Source organism: Dicentrarchus labrax, unplaced genomic scaffold (assembly GCF_905237075.1).
Source record: "Dicentrarchus labrax unplaced genomic scaffold, dlabrax2021, whole genome shotgun sequence".
Classification (NCBI taxonomy): Eukaryota; Metazoa; Chordata; class Actinopteri; family Moronidae; genus Dicentrarchus; species Dicentrarchus labrax.
Genome location: NW_026136853.1, coordinates 715,001 through 729,554, shown reverse-complemented (window position 1 = coordinate 729,554; position 14,554 = coordinate 715,001). Strand labels below are relative to the sequence as shown.

Genomic DNA, 14,554 nt, shown 5'->3' with positions numbered 1-14,554 from the left:
GGAGCATGATTAATGACATCAGAAATAATTTGGAAGGAAAACATTTGCATATTGTGGAATTTGTAATGAAGTAGAAGAGTAGACTTTTAAAACTTTTAATGTGGATTCTATTTTACACATCAGACTGTATAAATGTATTAACGCGCATTAACTTTCAGTTGGTGCTCATCCTTTGGTACCTTGTCCCCGTTAACTTCATCCTTCTCAATCAGTCTGTATAGTCTGTGTTCATCAACAAACTGTGACCGTTCTAACTCATGTCTCACGGTGTAACACCTGTGGCCTTCAGGTGTGTATTCAGTGTTTGTGCAGTGATGAAGCGTCGTCTCTGGGCGGACTGAAGGAGTCGATCTGTTTGACAATCCTCTCGCCGATGGTTCTGCTGTTGGCAGCGACGACTCTCCTGGACATCAGGTCCACCTCTCCTCCTGGACACAGACAGACCGTCAGTCTCTGTGTGAGTCAGCACACACAAACACACACACACTCAGATCATCATTACCCTCCACGTCCATCAGGACTCCTCCGGCCTCAGAGACAATCAGCGAGCCGGCCGCCACGTCCCAAACGTGGATCCCAATCTCATAATATGCCTCGACGCAACCGGACGCCACCAGACACATATTGATTGCTGCCGTTCCTGCACCACGCACACTGGAGACGCAATGTACACTGTTACACGTTTACCTTTAGTTTTTTACAGTAGTACTACTACTGCAATATCAGTGGTATTACTGCAGTATCAGTGGTATTACTGCAGTATCATATCAGTGGTATTACTGCAATATCAGTGGTATTACTGCAGTATCAGTGGTATTACTGCAGTATCAGTGGTATTACTGCAATATCAGTGGTATTACTGCAATATCAGTGGTATTACTGCAGTATCAGTGGTATTACAGTAGAATCAGTGGTATTACTGCAGTATCAGTGGTATTACTGCAGTATCAGTGGTATTACTGCAGTATCAGTGGTATTACTGCAGTAGTATTACTGCAGTATCAGTGGTATTACTGCAATATCAGTGGTATTACAGTAGTATCAGTGGTATTACTGCAATATCAGTGGTATTACTGCAGTATCAGTGGTATTACTGCAGTAGTATTACTGCAGTATCAGTGGTATTACTGCAATATCAGTGGTATTACTGCAGTATCAGTGGTATTACTGCAATATCAGTGGTATTACTGCAGTATCAGTGGTATTACTGCAGTATCAGTGGTATTACTGCAGTAGTATTACTGCAGTATCAGTGGTATTACTGCAGTATCAATGGTATTACATTAGAATCAGTGGTATTACTGCAGTATCAGTGGTATTACTGCAGTATCAATGGTATTACAGTAGAATCAGTGGTATTACTGCAGTATCAATGGTATTACAGTAGAATCAGTGGTATTACTGCAGTATCAATGGTATTACAGTAGAATCAGTGGTATTACTGCAGTATCAGTGGTATTACTGCAGTAGTATTACTGCAGTATCAGTGGTATTACTGCAGTATCAATGGTATTACATTAGAATCAGTGGTATTACTGCAGTATCAGTGGTATTACTGCAGTATCAGTGGTATTACTGCAGTATCAGTGGTATTACTGCAGTATCAGTGGTATTACTGCAGTATCAGTGGTATTACTGCAGTATCAGTGGTATTACAGTAGAATCAGTGGTATTACTGCAATATCAGTGGTATTACTGCAGTATCAGTGGTATTACTGCAGTATCAGTGGTATTACTGCAGTATCAGTGGTATTACTGCAATATCAGTGGTATTACTGCAATATCAGTGGTATTACTGCAGTATCAGTGGTATTACTGCAGTATCAGTGGTATTACTGCAATATCAGTGGTATTACTGCAGTATCAGTGGTATTACTGCAGTATCAGTGGTATTACTGCAGTATCAGTGGTATTACTGCAGTATCAGTGGTATTACTGCAGTATCAGTGGTATTACTGCAGTAGTATTACTGCAGTATCAGTGGTATTACTGCAGTAGTATTACTGCAGTATCAGTGGTATTACTGCAGTATCAATGGTATTACATTAGAATCAGTGGTATTACTGCAGTATCAGTGGTATTACTGCAGTATCAGTGGTATTACTGCAGTATCAGTGGTATTACTGCAGTATCAGTGGTATTACTGCAGTATCAGTGGTATTACAGTAGTATCAGTGGTATTACTGCAGTATAGGGATGGGGCTGATCCGATCCAGTATCGGGACCGATACCAGCGCAATTCACGGATCGGAGTTTCCTGATCCAACCTGCGGAGATATCCGATATCCATGAGCCATGTCTGCGCTTTAATTCAATTTCAATTTTATTTGTATAGCGCCAATTCATAACAGAAGTTATCTCAGGACACTTTTCAAATAGAGCAGGTCTAGACCGAACTCTTTATAACATTATTTACAGAGACCCAACAGTACCACCGGGAGCAAGCACTTGGCGACAAGGGCAAGGAAAAACTGCCTGTTAAAAGGCAGAAACATAGGACAGATCCTCCGGCTCTAGGTGGGTGGTCGTCTGTCTCGACCAGTTGGGGTGAGAGAGAGAGAGAGGCAGAGAGAGAGAGAGCGAGAGACAGACAGACAGACAGACAGGTGCATAGCAACAACAGTATTGGCAACGGCAATCTAGCAGGACCATGGCAGGAGGCTCCACCAGGCTTTAACGTTGTCTGCTGAAATGACTCTACAAGTGATTCCTGCCGGCCAGTCTGCTAGCTGGCTGCAAACTGTGGAATGGATTTCCTGAACGGAGGTGCGGCTCAATGAGACACAGAGTTATGAGACACGCTCCCGCTCAGGAAATCCATTCCACAGTTTGCAGCCAGCTAGCAGGATAGCATTGAGCAGCATTGTGGATAGCCAACATGTCCGCTGTGTGGAAATACTTTACACTGGAAACACCGCAGAGCAAGACAGCAAAATGCAATGTTTGCAAAGCCGTAATTCAGAGAGGCGGAAGCTCCCTCGCGTCGTACAACACTACGAACGCAATCAAACATTTAAAAAAGCACCACACGAAACAGCACGAGGATTTTTTAGCCAGGGGGCAGAAAGACAAAAGGAGCTGTCAGGAATCACTTCTGGAGTCATTCCAAAAACAAGGTAAACTCCAGGCAGACAACGTGAAAGCTAAAGGGATTAGTGTGTGTGTGTGTGTGTGTGTGTGTGTGTGGTGTAAGATGTTTACACTTATTGCACTTTTCTTATATTTCAAATATTTGACATTTTGGGAATTTAATAAATACTGACATGAAAATAAATTTGAAACTCTTACAGTTGCATATTTGTTTTCAGGATGGGATTTTTCCTGTTAACAGGATTTCCTATTTTTCTGACTTCCTTTTCTGACCTTATACTTACCTCAAGTTGCCTTTTGGGACATACATGCATACATACGTACATATTAGGGGTGCACAATAGTTATCGGGCCGATAACAGGAAATTATTACGTCATTCCGATAAGTCCGATATCATGATGAATAGCCCCGATAACATATATAACTTTGTCAGCACGGCAGTGCCCCGCTCTCACTATGAGACCTGAATAGCCTGCAGTGAATGCTGCGTTCAAGTGACGTTGGCATAATCAGAAGAACTCTTTCTGACTGGGATGTCGGAAAAGAACTCGTTAACTCGGTCATAATTTTGGTAGTTGCTTACTTGAATTGATATCCACAGTATTTTTCCACATGTTACACATAAACAATAGAAACATGAACTTAAAAAGGCCGAAAGAACGAAAAGCAAACGTGGGAACAGGGAATTTATATATATATATTTATAATATATTCATTTGAATGGAACCATAAGCCAAAATCATTTAAACTTAATGTTTTGTTACTATGGAATGCACTTTTTCAGTTTGTTTACACAGACAAGTGTAACTTGTGTCAGTGCATTATGCACATTTTATTTATTGTTATTGAGGAATGCACTTTTCAGATTGTGTTTACATAGAAATGTTTGAAACTAACTTGTGTCAGTGCATCAATTTTCTATATATATGTTTTTGAACTTCTGTAATGCACTTTTTCAGTTTGTAATCCCGATGCATGTATTTGCATCAGTTCAAGGAGCCTTTATTTTTTTTTTGAGAGGCTTGCCAATAGTTTTTCATTGGAAAAAATAAATATCTCCATTTAAAGAGTCAAAAGTGTTTTGGGGTTTGTTCATAGTATTAATGTCACGATCTTAGGTCATGATCATATATATATATGTTATCGGTATCGGCCTTTAGGAGCTGAAAGTTATCGGTATCGGTTTAAAAAAAAAGGTTATCGTGCATCCCTAGTACATATCATACTTGCCTGTTGAGAGGAGTTTATTTCAGCCTCATAAAATCAACAATAATGATAATAATAATATTAAAGCAAACAGAGCTCTGGTATCGGAATAGTTTCGGTATCGGCAGATATCCAAATTCAGGTATCGGGATCGGATCAGAAGTGAAAAAATGTGGATCGGTGCATCACTGCTGCAGTATCAGTGGTATTACAGTAGTATCAGTGGTATTACAGTAGTATCAGTGGTATTACTATCAGTATCAGTGGTATTACTATCAGTAGTTTCAGTAATATTACCCGTGAACAGGGATGCACAGGATGTTCCTCAGGCTGGAAAAGATTTTGTCGACAGCTTCAGGGTCTCTGCTGGATCCGAACTCTGTGGCGATGATTGACTGTTTAATATCTGACAACAAAAAAACAACAGTAAAGGCTTATAACAGTTTGATGCAGTTATTTACAGTTATTGCGAGTTATTTACAGTTATTGTTAGATATTGCGAGTTATTTACAGGTAATGTTAGTTATTTACAGGTAATGTTAGTTATTTACAGGTAATGTTAGTTATTTACAGTTTTTTTACAGTTATTGCGAGTTATTTACAGTTATTGTTAGTTGTTACGAGTTATTTATTTAAGTCATACTTTTTTTTTGCACTTTGTACATGTTAACGATGAATCTTCAATAAATACTACAGTTAGTCATGGAGTTCCACAAGGTTCTGTACTTGGACCAATACTATTTACTTTATATATGCTCCCTTTAGGCAACAATATTAGGAATCACTCCATTAACTTTCACTGCTATGCAGATGATACGCAGTTATATCAATCAATCAAGCCCGATGAAATTAATCAATTATCTAAATTACAAACATGTCTCAAGGACATAAAATCCTGGATGAGCTTCTGATGTTAAACGAAATTCTTGTACTTGGCCCCAAAAACCTTAGAGACTCATTGTCTAAAGATATAGTTACTCTAGATGGCATTACCTTGGCCTCTAGCACCACTGTCAGGAATCTTGGAGTTATCTTTGATCAGGACATGTCATTTAATTCCCACATAAAGCAAACCTCCAGGACTGCCTTCTTTCATTTACGTGGTTAGGGTTAGATGCAGATGCAGGTGGTTAGGGTTAGATGTTAGATGCAGATGCAGAAAAAATGCAAGCAGCGTTGAGCGGGACTTACAAGTACGGACCAAAACGTGAAATTTCACGTAGATTAGCTCAAAATTGCCACGCAGCGCTTACTTCCTGTTGCCAGTAGGTGGCGCTATCACAATGTCTGAATGTTGTCATGTAGACATGTTCAAGGCGAGACTGTTATCAAACACGTGAAGTTTCATTGAGATTGGACCACGTCCGCTGAAGTTATGAGGACGTGTTCAGGGCAAAACTGTTTCAGAATATATTAAGTTTATTGGAGATTGGACACTGCACACTGAAGTTGTGAGTACTATTTTATGGCGAATCTGCTGAAATCGACAAGTTGTCACTGGCACGCGGTTTGATGTACAGTCACAAATAGCTCAACTTTCAATCAGTTTGTATGACGACAGAATTCAAAGTGGCCAACTTTGCCCTCACGCCACAGACACGCCGTTCAACGTACAGTCTCAAATAGCACAACTTTTAATCAGCACCATTTTTTGACTGTACTGACCAATTTTGAAGTAGATCCGATAAATTCCCTAGGAGGAGTTCATTCAAATACAAGGTGAAAAATTCACCGAAAATGCGCACGGAATAATCAGCACCATTTTTTGACTATACTCACAAATTTTGAAGCATATCCGATAAATTCCCTAGGAGGAGTTCGTTCAAATACAACGTGAAAAGTTTGCCAAAAGTGAAAATGAAAATGAAAATGGCCGACTTCCTGTGGGGTTTCGGGTATGGGTCCAAGAGGCTTTTTGTACGTCCCGGCATGTTACACGTGCCTACCGAGTTTCGTACATATCGGTGAAACGTGGCGCCGGGGCTGCTTTTTTTTATCCTGTAGGGGGCGCTACAAACACGATTTTTGGTATGTGAGCTTCAGGCACCACTCTACACGTGCCCTGTAAATTTCATATTCATAACTATTACGGTCTTTGCACAGTGATTTACCATGCCACCAGACTGCCACCTAGTGGTGGATTGTAGACACATTTTTTAGGGAGCCTCAGAGAGCCATGGGGAAGAATTGTACCAAGTTTAATCTTAATCACACATACCGTTGTAGAGGTATAAACTTCTTCATTTTAAAGAGCACCACCTTGTGGCGATGGCCTGAAATTGTGCACAATGCAAAGGAAGACGTGTGGAACTATGGACCCAAGTTTGGTGTCAATCGGCCAATGTTTTTTTGCAATATCAAAATTCTTTTAATCACTTTTTTATTATGAGGGTCCTCAGATGCTACGTTAAAAATGTTGTGCTAATGGGACAAAGTGCATGGGGGGAACACGGAAAAGTGGTGTATGGACATTTCGCGCTCTAGCAGAGAAAAATTATAGGCGGAAGTGGGCGTGCCCTATATGGAGAGATTCAGCTCCATTCACCGAACGCGTGGATATGAGTTTTTTGAATGTGCAACAAACTATGCAGAAGTTATTAGCCTAAATGCATTTTGTATGATAGTAGCGCCACCTTGTGGCCAACCTGAAAGCGACGCATAGAATATCTCCATTTTCACCAGGCCTGACCACTTTGCCAAATAAAATACAGTTTTCGTAAATGTTCAGGGGGCAAAAATGCAGTCAAAGGGGGATAAAAATAATAATATGTAAGAAGAAGAAGAAACATAGCAAATACAGTAGGGACCTCCAGCGATTGCTGGCTCGGTCCCTAATAATCCATGCATTTGTTACTTCAAGGCTGGATTACTGCAACTCTTTATTATCAGGTTGCCCCAATAAGCCCATTAAGACGCTCCAATTAATTCAGATCACTGCAGCACGAGTACTGACAGGAACTAGAAAAAGAGATCACATCTCTCCTGTACTAGCTACTCTGCACTGGCTCCCTGTAAAATGTAGAATAGAATTTAAAATCCTCCTCCTCACCTATAAAGCTCTTCATGGTCAGGCCCCTTCATATCTTAAAGAGCTCATAGTACCCTATTACCCCACTAGAACACTACGTTCTCTGAATGCTGGGCTACTTGTGGTTCCTATAGTCTCTAAAAGTAGAACAGGAGCCAGAGCCTTCAGTTACCAAGCTCCTCTCCTGTGGAACCAGCTTCCAGTTGTGGTTCGGGAGGCAGACACCCTCACCACATTCAAGAGTAGGCTTAAGACATTCCTCTTTGATAAAGCTTATAGTTAGGGCTGGATCAGGTGAGTCCTGAACCATCCCTTAGTGATGCTGCTATAGGCCCCACACACACACACACACACACACACACACACACACACACTCAGAGACCTCTGTTCAGCCAGATTTACTATAAATGTCACACACCAACATAATAATGACAGAATTGGAACAGTACAAAGACCACAGGCCAGTCATTTTCAACAATGAACATTGTGTGCAATGTTTCACACACACAAACTCAGTGCAGTCCACAAACAAAAATATAACAATTTACAATAGCGTTTTTCTCTTACTATGCATTTTGCTTAGTGGGACTTATGGCATTCCTTGCTTTGAACAATCCTCTTCAAATCTGGCTTGTATTCCGTTGTTGCCACTAGAAGCAATTCTTTCACGTATGTCAGTCAGAACAGATCCATGCTTTGATTTCACATGTTTCAGGGTAGAAAACAGAGACTCGCAGACGTATGTTGACCCAAACATTGACAGTATCTTGAGCGCAGCCCGTTTGACATGGGGTATTTTTCCATTGGCACACTTTTCAAGAACTCAATGGTCCCTTCCCTTAAAGCAGGTTTCAGTTGGTCCTCCTCAGAAAGATTTATCATCCCCAACTCAGCCGCAGCCTCATCTGTGACTAGCAGGGATTTCAAACAGTCCGTCTCCGCATTAAAAGGGTCAACGAGGAACGTGATGTGTGGCCTTTTCAGTTGTACATCACGGAACCGGGTCACAAAGCTTTCGTGCAGGTTTTCAACCAGTATTGCATATCTGGCTGTTTGCTTATTCAGGGCGGAGATAGTGACTTGCCTGTTGGCTTTTAGCAGAGCGTGAAAATGCGCTAAATCTCCCTTTTGACAGACGCAAACACACTCACAGGTCAGGCAGCATTTTTAACTTACCCTGCAGCGTCAGGTTCAGTCTGTCCAAGTGACACAGCATGTCGACCAAAAAGGCCAGCAGTTACCGACGGAGGAGTCGAGCCTTCATTGCCTCCGTCATGGCGCAAATTAGCGGGTTAACCCGGGTGTGACGTTCACATCAATGCCTATCGGTGGTGAAGCCGATTAATATCTGGTGTTAGCGGGTATACATAGGTTTTTTTGGGTTGTGCGAAAGGGGCTATACACAACACAAAATTCAATATGAATGTAAGAGCCACATGTAACCAGGCAAAGAGTCGCATGTGGCACGGGAGCCACAGGTTGGCCAGGCCTGGCCTGGCCTAGACTATCGGGGGATTTCCCATGATGCACTGAGCTCCTCTCTTCCTCTCTCTTTCTGCACTCATTCATGTCTCATTAATGCATGTTACTAACTTCACTTCTTCCCCGGAGTTCTTGTGCTTTCTCGTCTCGCAGGTTCTCATGGATCCTGGTGGAGCCTCCTGCCATGGTCCTGCTTGACTGCCATTGCTAAATTACTGATATTATTAGGGATCGAGCACTGACAAGTGCAAGACCCTATTGTTCCTGTTGGAATTATTATTATTAGGGATGGGGCCGATCCGATCCCGTATCGGTATCGGGACCGATACCAGTGTAATTCACGTATCGGAATTTCCCAATCCAACCTGCGCAGATTTCCGATATCAATGAGCCATGAGCGTTAACGTTGTCTGCTGACTGACTCCACAGGTGATTCCTGCCGGCCAGTCTGCTAGCTGGCTGCAAACTGTGGAATGGATTTCCTGAACGGAGGTGCGGCTCAATGAGACACAGAGTTATGAGACACGCCCCCACTCAGGAAATCCATTCAGCAGTTTGCAGCCAGCTAGCAGGATAGCATTGAGCAGCATTGTGGCTAGCCAACATGTCCGCTGTGTGGAAATACTTTACACTGGAAACACCGCAGAGCAAGACAGCAAAATGCAATGTTTGCAAAGCCGTAATTCAGAGCTGGGAAGCGCCCTCGCGTCGTACAACACTACGAACGCAATCAAACATTTAAAAAAGCTCCACACGAAACAGCACGAGGATTTTTTAGGCGAGCTGTCAGGAATCACTTCTGGAGATGTTTACACTTATTGCACTTTTCTTATATTTCAAGACTGAAATATTTGACATTTGGGGAATTTAATAAATACTGACATGACAATCAATTTGAAACCCTTACAGTTGCATATTTGTTTTCAGAATGGGATTTTTCCTGTTAACAGGATTTCCTGTTTTTCTGTCTTCCTTTTCTGACCTTATACTTACCTCAAGTTTCCTTTTGGGACATACATGCATACATACGTACATATCATACTGCCTGTTGAGGAGTTTATTCATATTATCTCATATAAAATCAACAATAATGATAATAATAATATTAAAGAAAACAGAGCTCTGGTATCGGAATAGTATCGGTATCGGCTGGTATCCAAATTCAGGTATCGGGATCGGATCGGAAGTGAAAAAATGTGGATCGGTGCATCCCTAATTAGGGATCGAGCACTGACAAGTGCAAGACCCTATTGTTCCTGTTGGAATTATTATTATTTGCTGCCTCTTTGACCGCATATTTAACCCCCGCAGCATTCTCAAAAAGTCATGAAAATTTGCGCAAAATTCAAATGTAGCGAAAATACCGATATGACATTGTCGGCTAAGCCATGCCCCCCAGAATCAGCCCCCAAGACACGTAAGGCCCACATGTACGAAAATTGGTACGCATGTGTATGATGATAAAAGAAGCAGAAAAGTCTCAAGGACCCATACCTCAAACCCAACAGGAAGTCGGCCATTTTGGATTTTGTGGCCATTTTTGGCGATTTACACACGTTGTATTTGAACAAACTCCTCCTAGGGCATTTATCGGACTGACTTCAGATTTGGACACAGCCATCTAAACACATTCACTATTAAAGGTTGTGCTCCCCAGTTGTTTTCGTTGAACATCGTGGATGTGGCGTGGCGTCCCGTGTCGTGCAATTTCGATCCTTCGCCATAAAAAGAGGGATTCGTCATAACTTCTGCGTACATGATCCGACTGCAACGAAACTTCACATGTTCGATAAGAGTCCCGCCCTGAACACGTCTATGTGATAATATTCAGTAATAGTCAGAGCGCCACCTAGTGGCAACAGGAAGTATCACGTTTTATATTTTAAAGTACGTTTAGGCTAATAACTTTTGTATAGTTTGTCACACATTCAAAAAACTTGTATCCACGCGTTCAGTGAATGGGGCTGAATCTCCCCATATAGGCCACACCCATTACCCCCCCCAAGTTTTTTCTCGGCTAGAGCACAAAATGTCCGTAAACTACTTTTTCGTGTTCCTCCTATGTGCTTTGTCCGATCCGCACAAAATGTTGCACGTAGCATCTGGGGACCGTCCTAATAAACTAATTGAAAGAATTTTGATATTTCTAAATATAAGCATGTTATAAAATTAGCACTTCCTGTGGATTTTTGTTCAAAAGAGGAAGTGGAGTATTTTTCCACATTGGTATGTCCGATTGACACCAACCTTGGGTCCATAGTTCCCCATGTCTTCCTTAGCCATCATGTACAATTTCAGGCCACCGCCACTAGGTGGCGCTCTTTAAAATGAAGAACTTTGGCAACAGGAAGTATCACATTTTATGCTTTCATGTTCTACTCCTAGCAGGATGATCAGATCCAGCTGAAATTTACTTATAAAATGCAAAACACATTGTTCCTGATATGTGTTGACTGCGGTGAGGGGGCGTGTCGCCACGAAACATGAATTCAGTTATTGCGAGTTATTTACAATTATTGCGAGTTATTTACAGTTATTGTTAGTTATTTACAGTTATTGCGAGTTATTTACAGTTATTGTTAGTTATTTACAGTTATTGCGAGTTATTTACAGTTAATGTTAGTTATTTTAGTTGTTATAACAGTTACTAACAGTTATTGACAGTCATTAACATTTATTACTGTTGCTTAGTTCAATTAAACTCTTTGTGCTTCCAGATCAAAGTCTTGAAATTGATAGGATCTGTGGATTTTAATGAGTACATCCTGTTTGTTGTGTTATCAGTTACTGACCTTCCTGGTTGGAAACCTGCAGTGGTTCTCCATTACAGAACGCTCCCTTCCCTCTCTTCGCTGTGTACATCTTATCTTCTAGACAACTGTAGACCACACCAAACTCCATCTGGAGGAGGAGAACAAGTATGGTACCGTAAGTTATATTAGGTACAGTACAGTAAGTTACAGGGCAGTAGAGCAATTGTTGGGTCTCTGTAAATAATGTTATAAGGAGTTCAGTCTAGACCTGCTCTATTTGAAAAGTGTCCTGAGATAACAAATAAAATTTAATTGAATTGAATTGGGCATAGTACAGTAGGGTACAGTTAAGGGGCAACTGTGGCTCAGAGGTACACCGGGTTGTCCACTAATCGGAAGGGTGGTGTATAAATGTAGTGTAGTGTTAAAGAGCTTTGAGTGGCAGACTCGAGTGAAAACTAGAAAGGCTCTATACAAGTACAGTCCATTTACCATTTACAGTAGGGTACAGTACAGTATATAACTGCGTATCATCTGCATAGCATAGCAGTAGTATTTATGGAAGATTCATCGTTAACATGTACAAACTGAGAAGTTCTGCATTTGACACCATTGACCATAATATTCTATTACAGAGACTTGAGCATCAAATTGGAATTAAAGGAACCGCACTAAGCTGGTTTAAGTCATACTTATCAGATCGCCCTCAGTTTGTACACAGTAATGATGAATCCTTCATAAATACTAAAGTTAGTCATGGAGTTCCACAAGGTTCTATACTTGGACCAATACTATTCACTTTATCTATGCTTCCTTTAGGCAACATTATTAGGAATCACTCCTTTAACTTTCACTGTTATGCAGATGATACACAGTTATATCTATCGATCAAGCCCGATGAAATTAATCAGTTATCTAGATTACAAACATGTCTTAAGGACATAAAAACCTGGATGTTAAACTCTCCCTCTCTGTCTCTCTCTCCCACCCACCTAGAGCCGGGGTCTGTCCAAGGTTTCTGCCTCTTAAAAGGAAGTTTTTCCTTGCCGCTGTCTCCAAGGTCTTGCTCATGGTGGTACTGTTGGGTCTCTGTAAATAATGTTATAAGGACTTCGGTCTAGACCTGCTCTATTTTGAAACATGTCCTGAGATAACTTCTGTTCTGAATTGGTGCTATACAAATAAAAGTGAATTGAATTGAATTGAATTGAACTCACCTGCTTGTTGACAGAGAATCCGATGGAAACAGCAACAAAAGGAAATCTGTTAGATATTAAAGACATCAGGAGGTTGTTAAAGAGACACTTCGATGTTTTTCAATGTTTAGGGGTAAAAGTGCCTGACTGGGACAACAAGTTCTGAATCTAGTCCAATCCAGCGGTGTCTTTAAAGATTAATAATGTGTTAACAGGGTTCTATAGACTCTGGTCTGATCTTTTAAACCCTCTTCAACTGGACTGGACGGAGTGTGAATCTGAAGGGATGGGATCCTTTAAAAAATGTGGTGATGATCTCAGCGTGTTTCAGGAAACTCACGCGTGAACAAAGTTGGTGGTCCCGTCAATGGGGTCAATGATCCAGGTGGGTCCGTCAGTCAGGACACAAGGTTCACCAGCAGCCACAGACTCCTCCCCTATGAACCTGACACACACCCATGGTCATATGTTTCAGTATTGATCTGTGGAACGCATCGATTATCAATAACACACACGCTGAGGGAGGTGGGGCTTCTTACCTGTGTTTGGGGAATTTCTCCCTCACTGATTGGATGATGAGCTGCTCCACCTTCTGATCGGTCTGTGTCACCAGATCAACGGATGAACTCTTCGTCATCACCTTCCTGTCATCCTGCAGAGCCTCACGCACCACCTGATCAATACAAATACCAATACACCTGATCAATACAGATACCAATACACCTGATCAATACAGATACCAATACATCTGATCAATACATACAGCAATACACCTGATCAATACATATACCAATACACCTGATCAATACACACAGCAATACACCTGATCAATACATATACCAATACACCTGATCAATACTCTGACCTGTCCGGCCCTTCGTGCGGCAGCTACTGCGTGGTCCATGGCGTTCTGCCAGAGGTCGGCCATGTTGGAGGAACAGCTCCTTATAAGGAACAGAAAGACACTCTGAGCACTGACCTGTGATCTGTACAAAATAAACATTATTAATAAATCTCTCAATATATTGATCTGTACAAAATAAACATTACTAATAAATCTCTCAATATATTGATCTGTACAAAATAAACATTACTAATAAATCTATCTATAAATTGATCTGAACCAGGAAGAGAAGTCCTTTTTCCCAAGGTATCCTTTGTGGGGATTTCCTGGGTTAGGGTTAAGGTCTGGGTTCAGGGTGTGCTGGCCATTCTTGTTGTTGTTTTTATTCTGAGAAAGATAAAGTTTGTGCTCTGGTGTGTTTTTAATAATTTCTAATATTTAGTCCGTGGGGGAATCTGATGTTCAGTTTTCTGATCCAGTGTCTTTCAGCTTTTTTCCTCTCCACCGGTGTCCAATTTATGTTGTGTTGTATTCCTGTTATTTCTAATGACCCTAGACCATGGTTAATAAAGCGTGCCACTAGTGTGTGTGTGTGTGTGTGTGTGTGTGTGTGCTACTAAATGTGTGCGTGTGTGTGTCTGTGTGATTTTTAATGTTGTATATGTGTTGTGCCAGTGTAGTTTTAATGGTGTTGCCTGTTTCTCCTTCGTATGAGATGCCACAGTGTTTACACTTTATGACATATACACAGTGTGTGTGTGTGTGTGTTGGTGGTTAGGGTCTGTTTAATGGGGGATGTGGTTGTTTGGAAGGTTTTTAATTGTTTTATTTGGTTTAAAGTCATTCGGGGCTTGTTGAGGAATTGTGTTAAGTTCTGGTAGTCTACTTTTGACCAGATAGTCTTTAGGTTTTTGTTCCTCTTGTAGGCTGAGATTATTTTATACTCCTGGAGCA

At 41.2% G+C, this 14,554-nt stretch overlaps 1 protein-coding gene and 2 long non-coding RNA genes across 4 annotated transcripts; 2 read left to right on the top strand and 1 right to left on the bottom strand.

Annotated features, from left to right (window-relative positions):
- Window positions 1–81: 81 nt before the first annotated feature.
- LOC127360190 (inositol monophosphatase 1) lies at window positions 82–13,766 on the bottom strand. 2 transcript variants are annotated; one of them, XM_051394485.1, is made up of 8 exons: window positions 13,622–13,766; window positions 13,296–13,429; window positions 13,097–13,201; window positions 12,778–12,823; window positions 11,600–11,708; window positions 4,595–4,703; window positions 503–654; window positions 82–428 (listed from the first exon to the last, which is right to left on the bottom strand). In XM_051394485.1, the coding sequence occupies exons 1-8, from the start codon at window positions 13,757–13,759 to the stop codon at window positions 298–300; spliced, it is 924 nt and encodes a 307-aa protein (XP_051250445.1). In that variant the 5' UTR covers window positions 13,760–13,766; the 3' UTR covers window positions 82–297. The 2 variants fall into 2 exon arrangements, with proteins under 2 accessions (XP_051250445.1, XP_051250446.1); XM_051394486.1 differs by lacking the exon at window positions 503–654.
- LOC127360196 (uncharacterized) lies at window positions 654–1,886 on the top strand. The gene is made up of 3 exons (XR_007883336.1): window positions 654–830; window positions 1,114–1,218; window positions 1,822–1,886. It is a non-coding gene; the product is annotated as an uncharacterized LOC127360196 (long non-coding RNA).
- On the top strand, window positions 11,653–12,762 carry LOC127360197 (uncharacterized). The gene is made up of 2 exons (XR_007883337.1): window positions 11,653–11,735; window positions 12,557–12,762. It is a non-coding gene; the product is annotated as an uncharacterized LOC127360197 (long non-coding RNA).
- Window positions 13,767–14,554: the final 788 nt, after the last annotated feature.